Source organism: Fringilla coelebs, assembly GCF_963513975.1.
Source record: "Fringilla coelebs genome assembly, chromosome: 3".
Lineage (NCBI taxonomy): Eukaryota > Metazoa > Chordata > Aves > Passeriformes > Fringillidae > Fringilla > Fringilla coelebs.
Genome location: NC_140030.1, coordinates 14,868,743 through 14,892,671, shown reverse-complemented (window position 1 = coordinate 14,892,671; position 23,929 = coordinate 14,868,743). Strand labels below are relative to the sequence as shown.

The following is a 23,929-nucleotide window of genomic DNA, read 5'->3' as shown; positions in this document are numbered from 1 at the left end:
CATTGGTACTTGTGAGAAGCTCCTTTCCTCTGCATCCAACAGCAACATTACTTCAGTATGGCACATCCTTACACACTGTAATCCCAAATCAATTAAACCCCCTTGCAATACATGAGGGTAAAGTACAATATGCACAGTGTAATAGTTACTTCTAAAGGATTAGTGATCAGTAAGCTTTAAATACACAAAGATGCAGTATATTTAATTAACATAATGCTCATTACTGTAAACACTAAGCCAGTTAAGTTCTGCAGGAGCTGGTTCCTCAGTTCCCTGAGCATACAGCAGAGGAGCAGCCCCAGTGCCACTGTTATACAGCTGAGACGCATCTCACATACTGTTTAAAACAATTCTTGGCATTTAACATTTAGGGGTTTTTTCTGTGTAAATATAAGATTGCATCAATGTGTGAAATGATCAGATCCTGAGGTCTATAAAAAAGGTAAAGCTATTTGCAATACATCCAGAATTAAGCCATGGGACAAATCAGATCACTGCAACAGAGGGATCTTTCTAAAGCAGTCAAGGAAACCACACCATGAAAGCTGCAAACCCATTTGTTTACATAGCTGGCAAACACGTGGTTAGGTACCCAGAAAGCACAGCACTGCAAAGGAAGCCAAGTCAAATTCACTTCAGAACAGAGGTAGAAAAGCAAAATGCAGAACTCCAGTGATTTCATGTCTGCTAGCCATAGACCAGTTTATATTCAAAGCTTAGAAATGAAAAGTGTTTGTAAATACCAAGTCTACTTCAGCTAAACATCCAACTGCTACCATCTCCCTTTTATCCTTCAAATACTCAATGCTGAGGTTCCCAGTATTAACATTAGAGATGAGCAACAACCCTGAAAACAGCAGTTTTGGTTTTTTTTTCAGGCAGGCAGACATGAATTTTGAAAAAAAAAGTCTAAAATTAGAAAAATAAAAACACTGGCAAAGGCAACAACTTTGTTTTAATGAAAATGACTCCTCTAAAAGTTCAATATGATGAACAGAATCTCATTTTTCTATTTAAAATTTTAAAATGAGATATTGTATTTTCTCTGCTTTGAGAAACAAAATCCAACATAGCATGCTGTATTCAAAGGCAAACAAATCCATTCCTCTCTATTTAGATTTACCCCTTATACTTCTTCAGAAATCAAAAACATCGTCATCATCATCATCATCACCATCAATATCATCAACATCATCAAAGGACCAATCCCAGTCCTTAAATGCCAGATCAAGTAATCTGCAACAGGAGGGTTTGATGTTTAATGAGTGTCACACTTCTATAAAAGACTTGAAAGTTCCTTTTGCTATCACTAAACCTTTTTAACTGAAAGACTGTTTAAGGTAGGTGGGTTTTTTCCTTTGCCTAGCACGAGGATGAAGATTCAGTTAGTGTTCATGTAAGTTAAGAATATTGCATTCATTGCAAATTCATCTCAAAAATCATTCAATTCAATATAGAACTCTTACTATGTTGATTTTTTCTCTAGAATTTCAGTAGGAAAGACCAACATGTACCTTTCATAAAATTATCTGCTTTCTGTTTTGTTGCTGTTTTTGCTGACTGTGGTGGTTTTATGCTCTCCTGCTATCCCCTTCCAGACAATAATGCAAACCTAACAATTTTTCCAATAAAATCATGTAATTTTGAGTGTTGAAAAGAACATTGAATAAGACAGCACTTCATCTGAACGTACAAACAAATATAGCAGGATTTTACTGTATCCCAAATACAGGGTGATTACACTGTGAAGCTATTCTGTAGCTCATTATTTAAAGTTAAGCAATGCCAAAAAAGAGGATATATCAACTTGTTGTCTAGACCTCCCTGTCTGTGCTCCTTGTATGGTCACTATAGAACAAAGAAGGCAAGCAAGGCAAACCCTGTCAGCAAATGAGTCATTTTACTTATCTGAGGCATTTATTTTGGGATGAGGTGAATCATTGTCTAGAAGCACTCATCTCTGTGCTCTAATATCTTAAGTACTAACTTTTCAACTGCTGTAGCTAGAACAAATGAAACACAGCCTAGTCATCTCTCCAGTGAGCCGGAAGGATCCTAGTTAGGGTTGTATGCCAAGCATAAGATGCAGGCCTGGAAACCTTACCCTAAGAGAGCATCAATATAAACATGTTACATTGTTTCACACAGTTAATCAAATGTTTTAAACAAAATGGGTTTCAGGGGAATTTGTATTTTCAGGCTTTAAACTATTTAAACCTTTAAATGTGAATCTTGATAAGGCTCAATATTCATTTGTTACATGAACTATGGCTGTTACACTTAAACAATTTATAGGAATTAAAATCCAATAAAGCTGTTTTTTTTCCAATTTGGAATTATCCATTTGGCATGATCCAACCAAATGGCTACGCAGAAATTATATGGCCTGTATGAAAAACTGGTTTGCCCTTCCATAAATCCTCATGTAAGAAAAACAGCCATGAAAACCTTAAAGAAACCATCATTCAGTGAAATTCCTAGTAGGGACAGCATTTTTAGGACCATGCTTGGAAGGAACCTCAGGAGGTTTCTAGCCCAACATCCTGCTCAAAGCAGGGTCAGATACAAAGCTAGCCCAGGATACTCAAGGCCTTGTCCTGTCAGGTGTTGAGAGCCTCCAGGGATGGAGCCTGTCCAGCCTCTTTGGCCTCCCTCTCTGCATTGGTTTTTTCCTTCTACCCTGGCTCCTTCACTCCTAGCTGGAGCGTCTCCTGGTTCAGGGGAGCCCCTTGTTTCTCACCATGCAGCACTGATGAGCCTGGCTCTGTGTCCTGGATCCCTCCCCAGAGGCTGGGGCAGGCTGCTGTGGGAGCCCCTGGACATGTCCATCATCCAGGCTGAACAAGCCCAGCTCCCTCGGGCATCTGCTCTGACCATCCTGGTGGCCTCTGCTGGGTCCTTGCCCAGTGCTGATGTCAGGCTCAGAGGTGGAGGCAGTGTTGTGCTGCAGACTATGGAGTGAACAGAGGGGTACAATCTCTTCCCTCAGCCACCCAGCTGTGCTCCTCTTGGTGCAGTCCCAGAGCCTACCTGGCTGCCAGGGCCCACTGCTCAGTCCCTAGATTGAACTGGCAACTACATCTTCATTCTTCATAAAGTCCATAAAGGAAAATTAATTCTTTCATAAGGTAAGCCCTTGCACAAGAGCCTCATAGAAGCAAAACTGAGATATAAATTTACCATAGCAATTACAGTTATTTATGAGAATGTGGTTTCTAATTAAAGGTGTTTAAATCCATATAAATTACCACTGGTTTGACAGACCTGCATTATTCTGGTAATAGGTGACATGACCTCACAGAACTACATTTTTCATCTGTTAGGTACATTTGTGAGGCTAACTTGGAAACTTAAACTGAAGAATTACATGCTTTACACACAAAAACACTCATTCCCCTCCTTTTCCTACCAGTACAGAATGGTAAATACTATGCTACGAAAGCATTTTGTACCAAAGTTGAAGACTGAAAAAAGGGTATTGGAAGGAAAAAAATTATTTGGAGAACACCTAAGAATAGCTATTGAAAGAAAAATCAGAATTTATCACATACCTTTATATGTTAACAGCAAGAAACAGAGTAACAGCACTAAGTTAGACTGTAAACTGTACAGAAGTGATCTACTTGTCCCCCAAATTGTCATGAATGTTTTCCTGATTCATGCTTTCCATTCTATCACTGATATTTTGGTTATTTTTGCAGAAAGAAACTCTTTAATACTTGGTCCCTAAAAAGTGATTTAAAAGTTTTTTTCCTTCATGATTATAATAAATCTATTAATTTAAAATCCAAATTATGAGGTCTGATTCCCTCTAAAATATGTAAATAAAATCAACAAAAATTAGACTGTATGAAGGTTGGAAGGGAAGTGAAATTAAATTACTCTAAGTCCTTCCACTCTGCATTTCCACCCATTAAAATACCAGTATCTGTTTAAGATCCTTATGCTTCATAGCATAAGGATGTTTAGTGGTAATAGCAGCATCGCAGCAAGAGTGTGCTTCCCTGCATTCTCCATTGTAACTCTGGCCACTCATCCAGCCCAGGTCTCACCCAGCCACCTGAGATACTGGTGCCAATCTGGTCACAGAAAAAAGGACAGCAATCCTGTCTAGGCACTGCCCAATCACCTCTCTGGGGAAAAATGTTCAGCCTTTGCTCAACTGCAACACTGCGATGAACAAAATAAGTGAGACCAACCTTTTCCCAGGCTGCCAGCACTGGGAGCTGAGAGAAACAAATATAAAGTAGTACTGCAGGTGATAAAAAAAGCAAACTGGAAAAAAGCCAGAAACTGCCCTGCACAATCATATAAATGCTACCTGCAGAATGCTATCAACTTCCACAGCACAGCACATAGGATTTTGCTCCCTTGAAGTGGTCCAGCAGTAAACTAACAATTTTTATATGGACAATTTTTACCCAATCAAAAGAATCTGATGAGACTATTCTTTTAGGGATCATGAGACATTAGCATGAGCCCTTTTACCCTGAATAAGGAATTGAAACCAACTGTAGTAAACATTTAGAACAATAAATTAAATAGCAGCTCTTGTGTCACCTTGGTTTGTTTGGAGGAAGCTGTCGACTTGGTCGTCTGATGGACTGGTTTGGCTGTACCTTCATGGAAGTTCTGGGAGAAGACCGAGCAAAGGGGTCTGGTGCTGGAGGTTTCTTGGGTATTTTTTTCACCAGTCGGCTCACCCATTTTTGCTGTTCTTCCGTAGAATTAGCTAACAGTAGTAGATTCTTTGCCGTAGAAATATCATAGTACACTGTAATACGATTTTAAAAATAAAAATGAGTATCATTATTATTCTAAACATGGCCCCACATCAAAAATTAGCTGTCAGATTAGGATACTCTCATACTCGAAGCAGAGAAGTCAGCAGAGAGGTCAAAAGTAAAATGAACCAGTAGGTTTCATGGCTGCCGACAGTGCTTCCTCCTTATATTTTGAGAGTAACAACTTAGTACTGTGGAAGATACAGATTCAAGTGGAAGAAAACACAGGTAACGCAAAGAGGTGTGACTGATATTAAGAAATAATGTAATGTTGAGTCATAAAGAGCAACCTTCACCAAATGTAACCCCTTCCATAGTGCTGTTGTTTCCCACAGCAGAGCATAACACACAGTGTGAGCACCTGACAACCACCACGCTCTGCTGCATGAGGATGACAACACAACAGGTACATGCACACCACAGCCATGTGCCATGAACCCAGAGCACAGTGACCTGCATGGAGACACCCTCAGAAAGGGGCTGACTAACAAAAGACAAATCAACCTTAATGTTCAGTTGGTGTCGGACCATTACCAGAATCCTCTGATCTATGAGAATGCCTTGTGACTCCAGCACTATCTGCATATTTAAATACTTGCTATTTACCTTTGCAAGGCGCTATAATCTCTTCCTTTTTATCCATGTGATCTTTGTGACATTTGATATGGCAGCGGCGACATTCCAGAGCAGGAGGAGGTTTAAACATGTGCCACAGGGGCTTCATGCAAGCTTCACAATTGGTTGGGAAGTGGTAAAGAGTAGGTATAAACTCATGTCCTTTGTGACAAATATAATTTGACTTCTCTCCCATGGGCTCCACAGGAAATTCCTGTTCCTTTTTGCTCTCTCCTTCATTAGCATATAGGATCTAGAAAAAGCAAAATAATCTCAACACTCTGAGATGGCAAATATAAATTCACAGTCATTATCTAAGTACAAAGATTGAAGAAATACACTAGGAATGATTTGTCAATGATTTTTTGGTAGGTATTTCATTAGACAGTATTTTTGACAATGTCTGAAAAGCCATGTCTGTTACACTAGAAACATTAATTTAATAATGAATACCTGGAATATCCTAGGAATTTCCTTGGAATCTGCTCTGTAGACATCCGTCTGAGTGACCGGTCGGACATGGAAGAGTTTGCTATAGGAAATTGTTTCAATAAGGACAAAAATTATTGTTACCACAATGATAAGTATGACAGATTAAGTTAGGATACAACATACCTCACTAAGGCTTAGAACCATTAGAGATTTATCAAATTTGTACAGATTTCTAATCACCTGGTAAAGCCCTGTCTTTCAACTCTGCACATGAACTCCCAAAAACTCTAAATAAAAAGAAGTCACAAGCATCCAGCTACACTTGTGGAAGCACTGAGAAACCATCATCATGTGACTTTAATGGCTGCTGGCACCTTTCTAACACAATCCTGTCCCCATGCTCTGAATAGCCACATTCTGCATTGTAGGAAGATACAGTATGGGTAAATGAAGGTGGTATAGAAGGTAATCTTATCCCCCAATGAGTTGCAGCTGGACCAATTACTAAAGATTAGAAGCAGGCCTGATCTTAACAGGCCACACCTGTAGCCAATAAGAACAAGTGGCATGAAAGCATGGATTGGTGGGATCTGGAGAAAGAGGAGTCAGATGACTGCTGCAAGGACCAGGAACAGTCAGTGCATAGAGGAGCTGCTTGTGAGAAACATTGAGGAGGTATGAAGCTCAGGCAATACAAAATCCTTGCGCTATAATGACGTTAGAACTCATGATATCTAAGATGACACTGCATTTATTAAGAAAATAAATTAACTATATAACCCACCTATAAGGCTATGTTGTAAGAGAAAATACATGAAAACTAAAAATTTTATCCTCTGTGCTACAGTTTTCTTTACATGCTCTGCTCCCAAGTGTGTCTGTGTGAGGAAGGTCTAGCTGAGCCTAGTGGGGCCACTTCAGGTACACCAGGGCTCAGTGCAGCTCTCTGGATCAGTCTGAGCACCACACTGCTCCTCCTGCACCAGTGCCTACAGCAAACCCCCCTCTGCACCACAGTCGGTCCAGCTTTACAGTTCAGATTAAAAAAGTCATGTCCCATATGATGTTGTGCTCCCAGAATGCACCTCAAAAAGCCCTTTGGTCACAGATCTTTCCAACAGAGTTCACCTACAGATCAGAAGAAGGAAACACACATGGCAATACTTACTCTATATCCAATACCATATGGGGATTAGATTGCTCTTTATCTTGTTCACTGTCATAGAACAGGATCTTCTTGCTGCTTACAATTACATACTGTTAGGAGACAAAAGGATAAAACATGTTTTAGTTCAGCTCATCACAGATGTCAAATATGTCACAGCAATTATCTATCACATATGTTGTAGCAATATTTTTCTACAATTGGATTAAATGGTACCTAAGTGGATAGTGGTAGTACTGTATACTAAGTCCATGCCAAGGAATTCATTGCATAACAAAAAAATTCTGATTACCAGATAAATCAAGTTATATTATCAGATTAAGTGATTTTTAAACATATTTAAATACCTATGAAGAAACAAAAATGAAGGTCAGGAAGAAAGTAGGATATAAGCTTTTCTTTTCTATTTTATTGATTTAATTTTCACTTGGACTAGTAGAGAGAGTAACTGTCATTCCCTGCCTATTTCAGGGGTGCACAATTAATAGGGATCATATTTTAAAAGATCACTATTATACTTACCAGAATAGCTAGCAATCTTCACTAAAAAGCTAATTACCTAAAAGATGTCCTACTTCCAGAATTTTGCCTAGAATTAACTGTAGGGCAGCAGTAAGGAAATTTGTATGAAAATGTGGATGTTACATTTTGGACAAAGACTCATCAAAGAGGTTACTGGGAAGCAGTAAACAAAAGAAGGCTGCACAAGGAGGAGGAGTAGGTTTTAGTCTTATCTCCTAAATAAAGAAATTGTCAAGAGCATCTGTTTCCAGATGTTGCCTAATTCCACCTGTGTAATACTGCTGGGAATGCTTATGGAATGTACAAACATTTGAAGATCATGAACAACTGTTCTCACCTCTGGCTATACAAAGAGGTGTCTTAAATTATTGCAATTGTCTTAAGCTGCTCCTCTCAGATGTAGCTATACCAGTTAACATATTTTATACATTAAAGTAAGGAGAGAACACATAAAAGAAAAACTGTAGTGCTGAAAACCTACAGTAAGTTTAAAGTTGAACCTATGCATGAAACAAAATAATAAATCTGGTTTTCTTACCTTTTTAACCCATCCAAATTTTTTAGTGTTATTTCTAACAGGCATTGATAGCCAGCCTTCCAATCTTGATTCTGAAAAAGAGGTATGTATTAAAGAACAGACCAAAAAAATATTTTTGAGACTTCTGTACATTTTTAAAGTTATTGAACATCAATAATAAAGCAAGAGAGCAGACATGAGAAGACAAACTATTTAACAGTATGAAATCTTGTGAAGTTTACCATGGAAAATGTTCAGGAATACATTATATAATGCACCACTGAATACAGCCAATAACCAGCAATGCAATCACAAAGAAGAAACTTGCGATTATAGCACACACATTCCCTTTAGTAATTTTTTCATGTCTTAAAAGCCTTATGTCTATTGACTGTTACCTTTTACAACAGCATCTAAAGATATTAGTACAGACCACACAACATCCAATCCAAGACCAAAAAAAAGGCAAATTACCACCACAAATAACCTATATAGCCCATATGCTGGGGAAAATGTCACTTTAGTACTCTAATTCATACTTTTTGGTCTGTAAATTTTTCCTTTCTCTAATTCTGCGGGTATCTCCTAGGCTTTCTGATCCAAAATAAGTAATTTTTGGGTAACTCTTAGGCCTTGCCTGAATTCAACTGCCCTTTCACACACTTGCAGTATTTTATATTACACTGGCACATTTGTCAGATTTGATTTATCAAGAGTATTGAGAGCTCAGCTGTTGTTTGACACACACGTTTCAGTAGTCACCAAAAGCTCAACAGGATCACACTTCCCCAGTGCTTGGTAATTACATACCCTTCCACCCTATTTTTGTAGCTGCATGTGACACAAGTGTTTCTTCCCCCTATGTTTTATTAAGGGAAAGTACTTAATTGCAATAATATTTTTCTAATGAGTTTCCTACCCTAGCAGATAACCTTGACTACTGCTGAGGAACCTCCAAAGTCAAAAATAGTGAAGTGTTAAGCATTAACAAAGACAAAACCATGGAACAGGTAGAAACATACTCCAAAATTACAAAAACTATTTTTCTTCTCATCAGAGGGCATTTGCAGGTTCCTGCCCATGTTTAACACATGGGTAGGAGCAAATAATTACTAGATATTAACAGAATTCTTTTTGTGTTAGAGAGACTTAAAGCAAGATACACAGATACCCACAGTCTTCAATGTTTATTGCCCTACAAGCAAGCTGTTGGGGACCTATTTTAATACACATATTAAGTACATGAAACAGTTCTGTAACATTTGTTTTGCCTCATACCTGCCACCTTATATTGTTCCTTTCAACTAAAGCTCATAGACAGTGTAGCAAGCATAAGGTTGATACAAAAAATAGTCTATCCCATATCCAGGAAGCAGAAGTAGAGCAAAAAATATGCATCTTTCTCCTATTCCCTAAAATATGATTTTCCTATTTTTCTCTGTAACCTGTAATACAGATTAAATTAGACAAATGGAGAGCTTCTCATTATACTTGTTCACTTCTGGTCTCCATTCAATATTAACAGATCAGAAAAAGGGCAGAACATTCCAAACTTCTCAAAATATGCTTATAAACACTAGGAGGGGAAAAACAACAGAAGACACCATCCTGCCTCAAATATTTTGTAATTATGTCAGCAAAAAATCCCATCTTAGCTATGATTTTTACTTTAGAACAAAGCAAATCCATGCACATACCACAACAGCAGCTAACAAGGAAAAAAAAAAAGTATGTATGTAGGTTTTCTTTCATTAAAAGCTTCAGAGCAAAAACCAGAGAATGAGGAAAATAGAAGAAATGCATTATTCTTTACTCTAGTTTGATGAAGTAATGTCAAAATACCAAAAGAGGTTCTACTTTCAGTGGAAAGGTATTCACACTATAAAGGAGACTCATGTGAAATACAGGGATTTGAATGCAATAAAAAACCCACCTCTAATATTAGCTCTAAACAGAAACTTTGTTAAAAGGGTGTATGTGTAGTCATATAAAATGAATATAGAATTTATAAAACAGGGCCTTATCACTCATAATATACTTTTAAGGCGAAACATTGTAATATTCAGTACAATGAATTTCTACAAGAAAATCATCTATGTTTAGATGTGAGGAGTTAGGTATTTCCACACTTCACTCAAACACAAAGATTTGACTTTTTGGTGTCCAGTACCTTGGAGTCATACAGAGACCTGCAGAAAATGTGTATAGGCTATCTTGAAAACAAGCCATAAGGCTTTTATTCAATGCCTTAATAAAAACAGTGGGTTTGTAACTGTCAGCAAGCATTTGCAAACATTTAGAGAAAACAGACCAGTTATTTGTTCATGCAAACTTTCTCATGTCTTTGATGGCAATGTTTACTGCTGCTGCAGCATGTTATCTGCCAGATTTGGTTTATGTTTCTTTCATTATGTATTAATAGTGTTAGTTCTGAAACAAAGAAGAACACAGTAAGAACAAAACCAAACGGTTCTCAGGGATGTCACCTGTGCTATCAACTTCTGTAGGGCTGTGGGAACAAGACAAAGGCTCTTCCTCTGAGTCAGAATCGGAATCAAGAAGCATGCGAGAACTGGAAGGCTTAGTGGCAATACTGACAGAGGTAGAAGAATGCTGATAGGTAAAGGACATGGATTCCATAGTGTGGGATTGAGTGATATGGACTAAACATAAAGCATAAAGGAGGAAAAGTAGAAAAGAAGTCAAAATAGAATCTCTAAGAGAGTATTAGTTTTACATTTTATCACATACATACAATAATTGTAAGGTAATCACCAAAATAAAGTGAAAAAAACATTTAGTTCTAATGGAGTACAACAGAATTTTAAAAACATTTCTTTAAATAAATAAAAGGTGAAGTATTACAACAGACAGATTTAGTTAGCAGGTGAGCAAGTGATCACTATCAAAGGATCGGTAAGATAGTAGAAATAGATGAAGATGAGAACCACAGAATCATCAGATCATCAATTTAATACTCCAGTTTCTATGGAAAAACACTGGTATAAACCCAGTTAATGCAGAAATAGTAATAAAATTAACATACCAGGGAATCCATCATCTGCCTCAGCCTCTCCAGGTCCACTGCCTATGCTACTGTTGTCCAGCCCAATGTGCAGTGACTGCAGCTGGGAACGAAGCTGTTCAATATCACTGTCTTTGCTGTCCAGAGTCATCTGCAGTTCAATCCGTATTTGACTCTCTTCTGCTATTTGCTGCAGGGATAAATCACAAGATGTCCTATTGTCACAATATTTGGTTACTCAGATAAAATGATGCAGAATTTGTAGCCAATCTCAATATATATTCTGTGTATTTCTTCTGGTTGGGGAAATTCAGAAACAGAGATTGGATATGCCATTTAAAGTCTGTATCAATACTAAGACTTTACAGAAAATACTGCCATGTTTATATTTACAAAAGGATCTTACTGCCTGCATTTCATTTATTTCCTTCTGATATTTGATCATCATCTGGGTTAACTTTTCTCGTTCAGACTTCAGTTCCATGTGCAGCTTCCTATTTTCCTTTTCCTTCCGCCGTACATCAGTGTCAGCTCCACGTTTGACTGGACCCTTCCGATTCATGATTTCAGCCAATTTATTCACAGCCTTCCCATGGGAAAGAAAAAAGTGACAGAAACCACACAGAGTTAAGCTGTGAAGAAATAAAGTCTTCTCTCCATCTCTAACCAGGCACTTCTACCTATAAACTAAGAACTCTGCAATCCAGTACTACAAGCATGCTTTGATTCAGCATATTACACAAAATATAAAAGAAGGTAATGATGTCATTTTTACTTGAAGCAAACATTAGCTGTGTGATCACTTTCACTCATTTAAACAATCCCTTCCATTTTCACTAGATAGACGCAAAATGTGTCTTTGTATTAAAATGCTACTTGTTCTAAAAACAATCTAGATTTAAAATCAGAAATGTACTTCTTTATACAACTTGTAGAGATATGTAAATCAGACTGAAACCAGTAACATTGTAACAGTTAAAGCAAGGTGTATGGAAGATTACGCGATGTCACGGAAAGCTTAAGAATTTTTTTCTTCAAATCATTTGATGGAAATGAAAGACTTTTGCTGGTGGAATACATCTGGATTAGAAGTTCCTCTATTATGAATCATAAGGATTCAATTTCACTACATTGAAAGTCTACTTAGAAGAAGGGGAAAAAAGCCCAATATATTTTCTTTCAGAGCACAAACAAATAAAGCAATACTGGTATATTATATATCAATAGTTTATAATGGAAAGTATTTTATTAAAAATTATTTGATTCATGAACATTATACCTACATGCATTTGAATATATTTGCTTACCTGCGTTTTCAATGTTCTTTCATTCAACAACTGTTTCTCAAATTGTGCTTTAATATTTCCTACATTTGCTTCTTCTTCTTTTAGCTTTGTAATTTCTGTATCAAGGAAATTGAAAGAAAAATCTATGAAAACTCATGACAAATGCATATAGTACTATTAAAGAACAAATCTAGTTCCAATTTAAATCCCATTTGGTTCAGAGATTACGTACGTTCTTGTGCTTCCTTCAGTTTATTGTTTAGCTCTTCTTTCTCATTAGCAAGGTTAGCCACATCACTAGTTAGTGTCCTATTTGCTTCCTCCAACTAAAAAAAAAAAAAAAGGACATGTGAACATGTAACAAATGTCATTTGGCAAACAAAGCAGCATTACAAGGCAGAAGGAAATGCTGCAGAGTGAGACCAGGATAAGGATAAGAGGACTTGCTGCAAGGGACACAGAAGAAAGAATGGCCAGAGAAATGCATGGAAGAAACACAGTAAGAGATTCTTGAATTTCAATAATAAGAAAGAAATATTTTTAAAACATTAGATATCCATGTATATCTCTAAATCTGCTAAAGAGCAATGGATAACTCAAACTGCAAATAAAGCTCACGTAAAAGGTCTACCAAAATTACAGATCATGTAACTCACTGAGGCTATGGTGGCATCTTTCTCAGTAAGTTCCTGTTTATGCCTCGCCATCATCTCTTTAATCTCCAGCTCTTTCATAATCTTCTCTTTTTCCAAATCAGAGTACTGCTCTTCAGCAATGGAACGGGCAAGTTGTTCTGAATCTGCTTTTGTCAAAGTAATCTCTAGCTGAGCAGCCAAGGAATCTCTGCAAATTATTGCACATTATTATATATATATATACTTTTAACTTTAAAATGGGAAGGTTAGGGAGGGAAGGAAAGAAAACAACAAAAAGCCATCCTGATCTCTTATGTATTAGTAGTCCAACAAGCAAAACCTACCTCTCATCCTGTAACTCTTGTATCTTTTGCTGCATTTCTTTACAAATTTTGGTCTTTTCCTCACATTCTTCTTTAAGTTCTCGAACTTGTGTCTTATAGAGAGTCTAGAATTTAAAGTTGGAAAGAAAATGATGTGATTTCTATACTCCTGAAGGTCCACAAAATTTATACAAGTTGACATGGTATGCAGTTCCCTAATCACACTAATTAGAGAATAATTGTGCAATGCCTTCTTGAAACTTACCTAATATCATCATCATTCATAAATGTGCTTTGGTTATTTTACTTTGTTGTTTTTCCTTTTTTAATTTGTATATTTGTGAATGGGTAGGTGTATGATTTACATTTTCGTTGTTTGTATACATACTGCTAAAGATACTCTAGATGTGGAAATCAGTATTTTGTACAAAATCAGAAGTATCAGAAGCAGAGAATATATTTACTTTCTTTTTCTCTACTATTTTAAATCTTTGTCTCATGTAATTAGGCATGTGGAGTTTAGATTCTAATCATACAAATCCATAAAACCAATATGACAGTTAAAGAACAAAAAGAAATACAAGAATAAGGGAAAACCAATTAGAAAATAATTTGAAATTCAAAATTTCATGGAATCAATATAAATTTAGAACTCTGAGGAAAATGAAAGAAACATTATATTTCTCTGTCCATTCAAATGACTCACTACAGGTCAAGTGACAGATGACTTTAAGTGTACTTACTGCAGGGATTTCAAGACATATTGTCTCTCTGGCCCATCTACAGCAATCAACTGACCTCAATTCTCCCTTTCTTTCCTTTAAGATGTGTAACATTTTCATCTACAGAACTTTAGGTAGGCCTCCTCCTCACTGACCTAAATCCACAAGGAAATCTTAATTTTTCATTAATATTGAAACAAGCCTTTTGGCACCTTATGCAGTGTGACTGGCTGTGCACTGTTCTGGTGTACCGTGCCACAATAAATGACAGACTCCCAACAGATCACTGCCAAGTTTGGCTGTAATGCAGAATTTTCTTGTGAGCTGTAGATGCACATGTATTGTCACATCACATGAGAATACAACTCTTCTCTACCATACCACGTGGAAAAGGCTTGAAACATGCACAAGATGATTCACTCTGTGGAAAAATGAGCTGCTTGACTCCTCCCTCTGAACTCCCCTACAAAGCTGTGACATTTCTCAACATGAGCTCTTTTGTGCTGCTCAGTGATCAAGATCAAGGCAGCAGACAACACTAGAGACAGGCACAAGAAAAACAAGTAGCTTTGGGTTACAGATGTGAAATGTCTGATGGCTGAGGGGGAAGAAGAAAAGCTAATGTAGTCAGTAAACAGATTAATATAAAAATAAAGCAGCATAAAACATACTGAGAAATATTGCTCAGCTTCAAGCTGGTCTTGAAGCTCTTTCATTTGTCCATCTGCATCTTGACGTTCCCTAGAATGGAAGAACATGCTTCAGAGATATGAAGATATTCCAAAGCAGTAAACAGAAAAGACAGCATTCACACTCTTGAGATCTCCAGCAATTTTTTGAGCTATCATCAGCTATTAAACCTGAAGCTTCCTCCGGGTACCAGCTCTCTTTTCACTCGTACAGCCAAGAATACTGCACTAATAACAAGGCAGTTTAATACTGCTAACACACTAACTACAACAGCATCACAAAGTTTTACTGGTAAGAGACACTGATAAAGTAAACAGCCACCAACAGGATCTTATTTCCATGTAAAATGTCACTGATCTGACTGGTTATTTTGGGTCTCTTGTTTGCTAGAGCACAGTGTGTGTATGTCTGTATTCCTTGACATGCATATTTTCTTGAATTAATCTGTTATTTAAACAACAGTCAGTTCCATAACAAGAGAAATGTAGCAGAAAAGACTTCTGCCAGTGTTCCACCTTCTACATGACTAACTGCATCTTGCTGACAGAAAGCCAAAGCACAGGGAGACAAAACATGCAAAGTCATAAAGGAGCTAAGATTGAGATTCATCTGATACGTGTGGTAATCTGGTCTTTTCATTAACAAGAAATAATTTTTTTTTTTTACATAGAGACTTTCTTTCCTTACTTCCTATCAGGTGCAAATACTACTTGTAAAACCTTGAAGAACTCCTATCTGAAGGTCCAACAGATGTGTTGTCTGCAGTATTAGGTATTTCAAATGGTTATGCTTTGTAGCTCTGTAGTAGTATTCATTTCCAACTCTGATAAACTCTCCTAGACTAATAATTCCAGTAACTTTCCTCTTCACCAAAGTCCTACATCACTAAAATAAAGTATTTAGACCTTCAGTTAAATAAGTGTTTCTCTGAAGTTTTCAGACTCTCGTTTAAACTGTGTTTTCTAAGATTTTCAGGATAACAAACAGCTTTAAATACAAACCTATACATTGCTGAATCACTAGGGCAAGTCACAATTACAGTCACTGTAAATTATTTTAAAGAACAATTAAGTTTTGCACTGTAGCATAACATATTCTTTGCAGCAATTTTTTAAAATTAATTTTGCTCCCAGCTTTTGTTCCAAAAATATTTCAAATCAGTAACATGACTAAAACATATGGAGCAACTTGCATACTTGCGGAGTTCATTGTTTTGTTTTTCCAGACTTAATTTGATTTCCTGAAGGTGGTTATTCTCCTGTTTTAACTGCTTCTCTGACATTCTCAAGGTGTTGACCTGCTGTGTTTGCATCTTGAGGTCATTTTGAGTGAGACAGCGCTTTTGTGTTTCTTGCTCTATTTTTAATGTCAAGTTTTTTACCTGAAAAAGAAGCAGAAACCTGTGATTTTTACAGATCTACACAGGAAAACAACATTTAAACAGTCTCTAATTGACTTCCTTTACACCTCTAGGTAAATCAAAGCTGCTTCCTGAATAAAAGCATTGGCACACATTAAATTACCTAATTTTTCCATGTCAATCTCACAGCATTTACCACTATAGAGGACAAACATTTTAACATGAATAATGCTGAAATATATCAGAAAATGACACCACCATGAAGTAGACTTTTCAAAGTTTCAAAGGCAGAGAAGGAAAACTTTGTTGCCATTTTCATTCACAAATATTCCTAAATACAGCTATAACAGGAAAAATACTAGGACATTGAAAACAAGGTTTGACTCAAGACTCCTTTTGTCAGTGCTCCTTACATCTTCACTCAGTATATCCTTCTGCCGAAGGAGCTCGTTTATCTTCTGCTGCGATTGTTTGAGATCACAGTCTAACATGGAGCGCTGCTTCTCAGCTTCCAACAGCCGATTTTCTACTTTCTGCTTTAAAGCTCTCTCTTCCAAAAGTTTCTTTTCCATTTCTGTGAAGTAAAAGTGACATCAGTGAAGTGTAAACAACAGCTTTTGGAGGCCAAAGGGAAGAGGATGTCTACCCTGTAGTAACAATAAGCCACGTGTTTTTCCTTTTAAAACTGAAGAGAAAGACTATTTAGAAGTGATTAATTAAAATTTTCACAGTAAATATACACCCAGAGGATGCCTTTTCAAGCATTTCTGACAGAGCTATTTCCTGCTTTTAAGCTTGTAGATAACTTCCAGTTTATCTGCAACACCTCTGAGATGAACAAAATGGGTGGAATTTTAAAAATAAAACATTTAAATCTACTGTGCTCTGACTGTGATAATATAAAATCAAAGAGCTGAAGCTGTTTGGGAGCCTCATATGCCAAGTGACTCAGCCATTATTACTGAATCATTCTTGCATCTTTTGAAGATCTGCATGCTCAAATTTTTTGTGAATGCTCTGCAATTGGAAGGACAGGATCTGTAGGTAGCTTTCTAATTAGCTGCAATAAACACAAGCCATTTAATTCAAATGTAAGAGCTATCTTCTGGATTTTTTTGGCAATTTTCCCTCCCTTCAAGATATTTCAGTTGTATGAGATGCACCAGAATATGCACAGTGAAATATTATCTACTTTGTACAATTCACACCTAAGTCCAACTGTGATGTCAAATTCATACCTTTCATGGCTTCAGATTTTGCTTCCTCTATAGACTCATAGATCTTATTTTTGTCTGCTAATCGTGCTTTTGTGGCTTTATGTTCAGCTTCTTCTTGTTCAAGGTTCTGCTGCATAACTTTAAATTTATACGTCATATCTATTTCCATGTTGCTCTTTTCCTGTTGAAATAAAACATTAAATACACCAGGTTAGTGGCAGAATTTTGAAAAACAGTAATGTGCTGCTTGGAAGGATGCTTGGAGAGAAGAAAGAGCTCATGCTAAGGAACTGAGAACCCATTTCCATAAATGTTTTTTTGTGAATGCCAAAGTGCTCTAAAAATGTACAACGACATCCCCAGTTGCAAACAATTACAGAATTACTGCTTTGGCAACCAACATTCTGTAGTAAGAACAGCTCAAGGATTAACTTTATTGAAGAAATTTTTCAAGCCTTTTGTTTCAATAACAAATTAGTTAAAAAATCCTGTTAGCAGAGGCTCTTTTATTTTTGGCAGTAATGAGAGTTTAAAAAAACTCCATACATGAAATGAAATGTAGCTACTGTACTGTTAAGGTACACACCAGAGTACATAATTAGGTACTTGAGTACTTTAAAAGTAAAATGCATCAGGATTGTATGGAAAATGATGTCTTTTTTTCCCCACCTTTCAAATTGGAAAAAAAAAAAAAAGCTGCTGAAAACAAGGCTTATTTTTTGTATAGGTTTAGTTGCAATGTCTCAAATAATAAAAGTACAAATTCAAAAATTCTGTAAGAATGTAACTCCAATGTTCATTTCGCAGTGCTGTTACCTTTTCTAAATCTGTGAGCTTTTCCTGCAATTGTCTTTTCTCCATTTCCAGTTTGACTAATGCACTCTTTCCATTTTTCACTTCTTCTTCAAGGCTAGATATTCGACCTTAAAATTACCAAAATATTAATGAGGCTGTGGTCAGTGTGTGAAAAGAAGACTGTATTTTATCTATTTAGAGACAATATTTTTTAAAATATAACAGCTTCTAATTCTGACTACTAAGACTGTCCCTTTTTGGGGTGATTCTAAAAGTTTTCAATAATGTTTTATAGATGTCACCACACATTTTTTCTTAAATGCTATTCATAATTATGCAATGCTTTATAAAACAGCACCCTTACCTAGTCACAGTCTGAAACTTAAATAACGCCACCCACACCAGAAACAAGAAGCAATCTTAACTTCAGAAGATTTGCAGAAATACCTTGTAAATCACTGATAATCTCTGATCCATGACTTCGATCTCTCCTTTCTGATTCTAGAGCTGACTGAAGATTGAGATACTCCTTCTCCAGTTTGAGTTTTGCATTCTCTAGCAGGCAGTTCTTATCTTGTAGTTCTCGATTATTAATTTCCAGCTGCTGGATTTGCTTTGTGCTTTCTGTCTGGTTTTTCCTTAACCTGGCTGCAGTATCAGACTCTGACCGCAGCAAAGAATTGGCTTCATCCAACTAAGATTGATAAAAACATACTTCAGACACAATTAAAACATAAAGCCCACTATTTCTACTACAGAATACTAGGTTTTATGGATTAAAGAAGTAAGGAGTGTATTTTAAGATTACTTTTGAAGACCAAAGCCTAACAAGAAAAAACAGCTTTTAAAACCCAATTGCACATTTCAAATTCCTCCACTGTTACCAAAATCTGTACTTCAAGCAGTGATTATTTTAAAACATATATACATAAAGTTGACATACCTGTCTTTGTAGTTGACTGATTTTTTCATTGGATATTTGAGAGTTCTGATTCCTCTTTTTTAAATCTTCAAGTTGGTCTTTCAAACTGTTAACTGCAACAAAAACAATTCAACATTGTTAATCACTGTCATGAAAACACTTCAATTGGAACTATAATTTATTTATTTTAAGTATTAAAAACCCACATCAAAATGGAACCTTCAAGCATGGTTCAACATACCCTCATTTTCCAAATTGCGTTTCTTATCTGCTTCATGTTCTGCTTTCCTCTGGTATTCTGTGTTCTTATGCTGAAGAAGAGCCTTCTCTCTCTCTAACTGCCTGACTGCAGACTCTACATTCTTCCTTGAAGTTATCTGGATATATTTAAAAAAACACACCACTAATTACACACACAGGAGTGGTATTCTTTTACGATAAAAACCCAGCTCATGCACTCAGTTTAGTCTGTAATGGAGGAAGCCAGTCCATCTGCCTGCTGCAAACCCTACGTATCAGAACACGTGGTCAAATCCAGCCCAGGATGTCTATGGCCAGGAGCTTTGCAATTTAAATACTGTTTGATCATCTGAATTTGACAAACCTGGTAGACCTGCCTAAGCAGTCACTCTGGGAGCAGACAAACATACATGTAAAGGTAAGGTCTTCACATGCACCTGCATGAGCCATACATTAAGTTGTACACAGCCACATCTAAATTTGTGGAAGCAGTGAAGTGCAAAGCTGGGTAAGAAATAGGGTCCTTTTACTAACACCAAACAATACAAAGCACGGTCTTCTTCCTCTGGAAACATTACCTCACACCTTCAATTTTTAAAATCTGTATAGGATATTTGTGTCATGCTGTCTGCCAACTTAAAAATATGGTAAAAATCTAGTTCTAGAAAGAAATGTGCAGTTACAGTACAGAAATCATAATGAAAATATTTTAGCAGTGACAACAATTGCATGTTTGTGAACACCAAGAAATCAGCTGGTGTTATTTGCTATAAAATATACAGCTACTCAAAAGCAATTTGCTTTTGAGGTTAAAATCCACATGCAAATGATAAAGTTGTAATTCCAGTAAGAAATCTATGGCCTTACCTCTTCATCAAGCTCTTTCGCTATCTTCTCTAAACGAACACTTGTAGACCTGAACAAATTTGAAAAATAATTTTAAACCCTGCTGATAATACAGAAATTAGAATGTTTGGATGTGTTTCACTAATTTGATGTAAGGTGCTGTTGTCTCATTATTTTTATGCAAGATATTCTATTTTAACCAAAAACATGAAACCTCAAGGACTGGTGAAATCACTAAACAATGAGATTCTTATAGGGAGTTAAAGCAAAAAAAAACCCTCAACAAACCCCCCAAAAACCACCCCAGTAGTCAAAGGAGTAGCAAGAATTAAGCCAGCAACTTACAATGAAGTCTGCTTGCAGGGTTGGGAATCCCCAAAGTGGATTAAAATGCTTTTAAGCATTCAAAAACAAAAGCTCTAATGAAACATCTTTATAAACATACCAAACATGTTGAAACATTCTCACCTGTACTTCTGTTCTAGTTCATCTTTGGCTTGTAATTCATTACTGAGCTGTTCTTCTAGCTTGCTTAGTTTTTTCTGAAACTGTGTAAAATGTCAAAAAAGCATGGCCCATGTATGAAAATACTTTCACAGACAACAAATGCGATTCAATTAAATAAAAAATAAGGGAAAGCGAGGAAAATTAATTCAATCTTCCAGTATATTATTTTAAAACCATCACTAGAAGGTTACATCTTTACAAGGTATTAATTCTGATAATTTTGAATATATGGATTTATAGCAACAAAATTTGCTGCATACTGAATTGAATTGAACCATCACAGAATTATGTGCCACAGATTGTGAGTCATTAAATTTATATGGGCAAAAAACATTGTTACCGGCCCTTTGTTGTGCTCTGTAGCCAGAGACTTTCCACTGGAGCAGTTGTTTTTGGATAGCATTTTCTAAATGAAATAAAAAAATAAAAAAGGGGTGTATATGACCAAATTGGACAATATTAGATAATATGGCTAAACATATTCAATGACCTCACATAAAGAAGAATTTCTTGGTCTCATACCTTGGAAGCTAATGAACACTTTGGAAATGCTTTGGTTTGCTTACTAAAATATTTTTAAGAAATAATTGTGAATCCAATACCCAAATATTAATGAAATAAATGATAAATAAGAAATTTTGGATTCATCTCATGACTTCAGGCTTTCAAACACATTTATTTTCCTCCTTTCCTCCTCTTCCTCTACCCCCCAAAACATGAAATGTAAAAATGTGGTTTTCCAAAACACTTTGTAATTGTTACAATTAGAAGATTTCCACAACAGGAACATTGAAAAGGACATCAAAACCGGAGATTTGTTGCTTGAGAAAACACAAATAAAATAAGTTGTCAGAAGTGAAATGCAAAGTTTTACCATCTGCATTTACTAACACAACATAAAGCAAACATCATGAATGTGACCATGTGTATTTTAAACAGAGTACCATTCTATTTATAAGGTGAAGTCTAAAACTATTCATCTATTCATCAATGACAGGAAGGAAGTGGAGACTTATAAACTTGTGCATTTAAATTTATCTGATCAATACATAATGCATTTCCTTTATATACTTTTTAAACTTTGAAAAGGAATTGTAAGTTTTAAGAAATATTAACAACATACTATCTACACTTGAATAATACAAATGTTGAAGTAACATAATGAAGTAAGTATATGAAAATACCATTGCTTTTTCCTGTCATGCAAATTTAAATTCATTTGTCAGTCTTCAAAAGCTGGATAAACAAGCTCCATATGCTCCAACTATGCATGAGTATGATTTAAACATTCCTTTATCCCTGCAGGTGACAATTTACTTTTTCAAATTCTGAATAAATCAGTCATGAATCATTAATCCAAGTGTGGGACAGTCACAAGAGTAATGTTGTCTGTAGGAAAAAGAGCCTCACAGACTGGCTTTCCAAACAAATTCTGGATGCAAAAAGAATTTGAGAAAAATTTGTATTCATTTATCTTTATACAACAGTACCTTAACACTTGATTACAACTGTTTCAAAATACAACTGGTTTACTGCTAACAATTTGGTGAATAAACATTAAAGATACTTCACATCCACAGAAAATTATGAAGGAATTTTTTTATTCCTTTCATAATTCAGATACTATACTTACCTCTTTGCTGTCCTGTAAATAGAAAATATCATTTTTATTGAGGATCATTAAAAGACACAGAGCTCCCCACAAAATTGTTTCAACACTTATTTTAGACTTTGTCTTTTCTTAACAGACTTAACAAAATTAGTTAATCATCCCATTAATACTAAGGAAAAAAGGCACTAACCTCATTTTTACTAGATTGCACAGATTCGTTTTCTCTGCAAGACTGAGAGGAGTCACTTAGCAACCTGTCAAAAACAAAAACAAATCCCTCCAGCTCTTACTCAAGTTTTCAACAACTCTGGTAACCTTGTCATTTTAACCAATTCTCTCAAATCTCAATTTGTCCTATGCTGCTCTCAGAATGAAGCTTGTTTCATTCTGCTGTCAGTGCATCTTTCAGATTTGAATCGTTCCTTAATAGAATGTTTTCAAAACTATGGCAGCTTCAAATTTTTTACTTAATACAATTATTTCTTGATTATTCAAGATGAATTCTAGAAAGTTATTATGCTGTGTAAGCTTTCTTCTAAAATAACTAATAAAAAGTAATTTTAGAAAAAAAATCATCAATCTATCAAAATTTTAACCCTAATTGATTTTTTAAGATATTGTATAATTTTGTGCACACAAAAATACACTGTTTAATCAGAGTTATTGAAATAATTGAAAGAGTAACAAATTATTTTACTCAAACTTTGCATTTTGTATCTTCACAACTGGACATAAATTAATATAATGCAAGGAATGAATTATGTATTTAGAGTGAAAAAAAGAAAGAATACAAGTAAAATGTGCAGGTATATGTTTTTAAAAATGCATATTAAAGTATCACATACAAATTGTCTCTGTAATAGGTAAATCCTATGAAAGGCAGCTGGTTTCCCACGAAGGCTTTGGGGATTGGAAAGGTCTCCACGTCTCCCTTGTCGTCCTCAATGTCATCAAAATTACTGCTATCTATATCACTGCTAAGCTCAGGAACAACAGGAGCAGCAGCTATAAAAAGGGGAGAAAAGATGCATTTCACTCCAAGACTCAGTCACTTGCTATATACAGGTATCTCTCAAGTGTTAAAAGTCTGTATTATAAGTTGTCCTTAAATAACTTGGAGTTAAATATGTAGTAACCAGACAGCAGATATGGAAATATTACTATGAACAATTTTTTCTAGAGCAATCTATTTTTGTACTCATTGCCTAATGCATAGACCATCTAGTATGCAAGACATATCTCCTCAGGTAATCACACTTGAAAATATAACTTTAAATACAATAATAATTTTTAAACTTCTTAGTAAATATATAACTTTAGAAGTTATGACAAGCTTATGAGAACTGACATACTTTGCTTCTTAACCTAAAGCTATCAGGTTCTCAATATCTTACATGAAAAGCAGTAAAACTGACAAGACCACTGTCAAACTACTATCTTAACTACCAGAAGATTAAAACAAAAATAAAAGAAAACAAAAAAATCCCGAGAGAAACAGAACCTAACATGCATTCCTTTTAGTTAAGTTCTGAGCTTCCAATTCCATTGTTTAAAATTGAAACTTCTACATTTAAAACATGATAAAGGTGAGATAGTGCCAATAGGAAAAATGCATATTTATTAACCCTTCCTCATATAAGGCTTTATAATACAAGTGATAAATATGAATATTTGAGCAAGATACTTGATAGACAGAAATTACTTTGTTTATACA

The 23,929-nt window shown here is 35.7% G+C and overlaps 1 protein-coding gene across 3 annotated transcripts in view; it reads right to left on the bottom strand.

Moving 5' to 3' along the window:
- ROCK2 (Rho associated coiled-coil containing protein kinase 2) overlaps positions 1-23,929 on the bottom strand; it is a 94,635-nt gene that overhangs the window by 2,233 nt on the left and 68,473 nt on the right. The window contains exons 9-33 of one of the 3 annotated variants that reach the window (XM_084203246.1): positions 23,061-23,220; positions 22,406-22,469; positions 20,565-20,644; positions 20,118-20,166; positions 19,252-19,387; positions 19,032-19,123; positions 18,536-18,782; positions 18,110-18,216; positions 17,315-17,474; positions 16,490-16,650; positions 15,913-16,097; positions 14,698-14,767; positions 13,326-13,429; positions 13,003-13,189; positions 12,579-12,672; positions 12,368-12,462; positions 11,467-11,646; positions 11,082-11,250; positions 10,522-10,698; positions 8,057-8,127; positions 7,000-7,088; positions 5,853-5,931; positions 5,391-5,652; positions 4,561-4,774; positions 1,124-1,236 (exon numbers count right to left, since the gene is read on the bottom strand). In XM_084203246.1, the coding sequence (XP_084059372.1) occupies positions 1,137-1,236; positions 4,561-4,774; positions 5,391-5,652; positions 5,853-5,931; positions 7,000-7,088; positions 8,057-8,127; positions 10,522-10,698; positions 11,082-11,250; positions 11,467-11,646; positions 12,368-12,462; positions 12,579-12,672; positions 13,003-13,189; positions 13,326-13,429; positions 14,698-14,767; positions 15,913-16,097; positions 16,490-16,650; positions 17,315-17,474; positions 18,110-18,216; positions 18,536-18,782; positions 19,032-19,123; positions 19,252-19,387; positions 20,118-20,166; positions 20,565-20,644; positions 22,406-22,469; positions 23,061-23,220 (3,332 nt within the window). In that variant the 3' untranslated portion in view covers positions 1,124-1,136. The remainder of the gene's footprint in view (positions 1-1,123; positions 1,237-4,560; positions 4,775-5,390; positions 5,653-5,852; positions 5,932-6,999; positions 7,089-8,056; positions 8,128-10,521; positions 10,699-11,081; positions 11,251-11,466; positions 11,647-12,367; positions 12,463-12,578; positions 12,673-13,002; positions 13,190-13,325; positions 13,430-14,697; positions 14,768-15,912; positions 16,098-16,489; positions 16,651-17,314; positions 17,475-18,109; positions 18,217-18,535; positions 18,783-19,031; positions 19,124-19,251; positions 19,388-20,117; positions 20,167-20,564; positions 20,645-22,405; positions 22,470-23,060; positions 23,221-23,929) is intronic. The other 2 variants (XM_084203247.1, XM_084203248.1) reach the window with 2 other exon arrangements.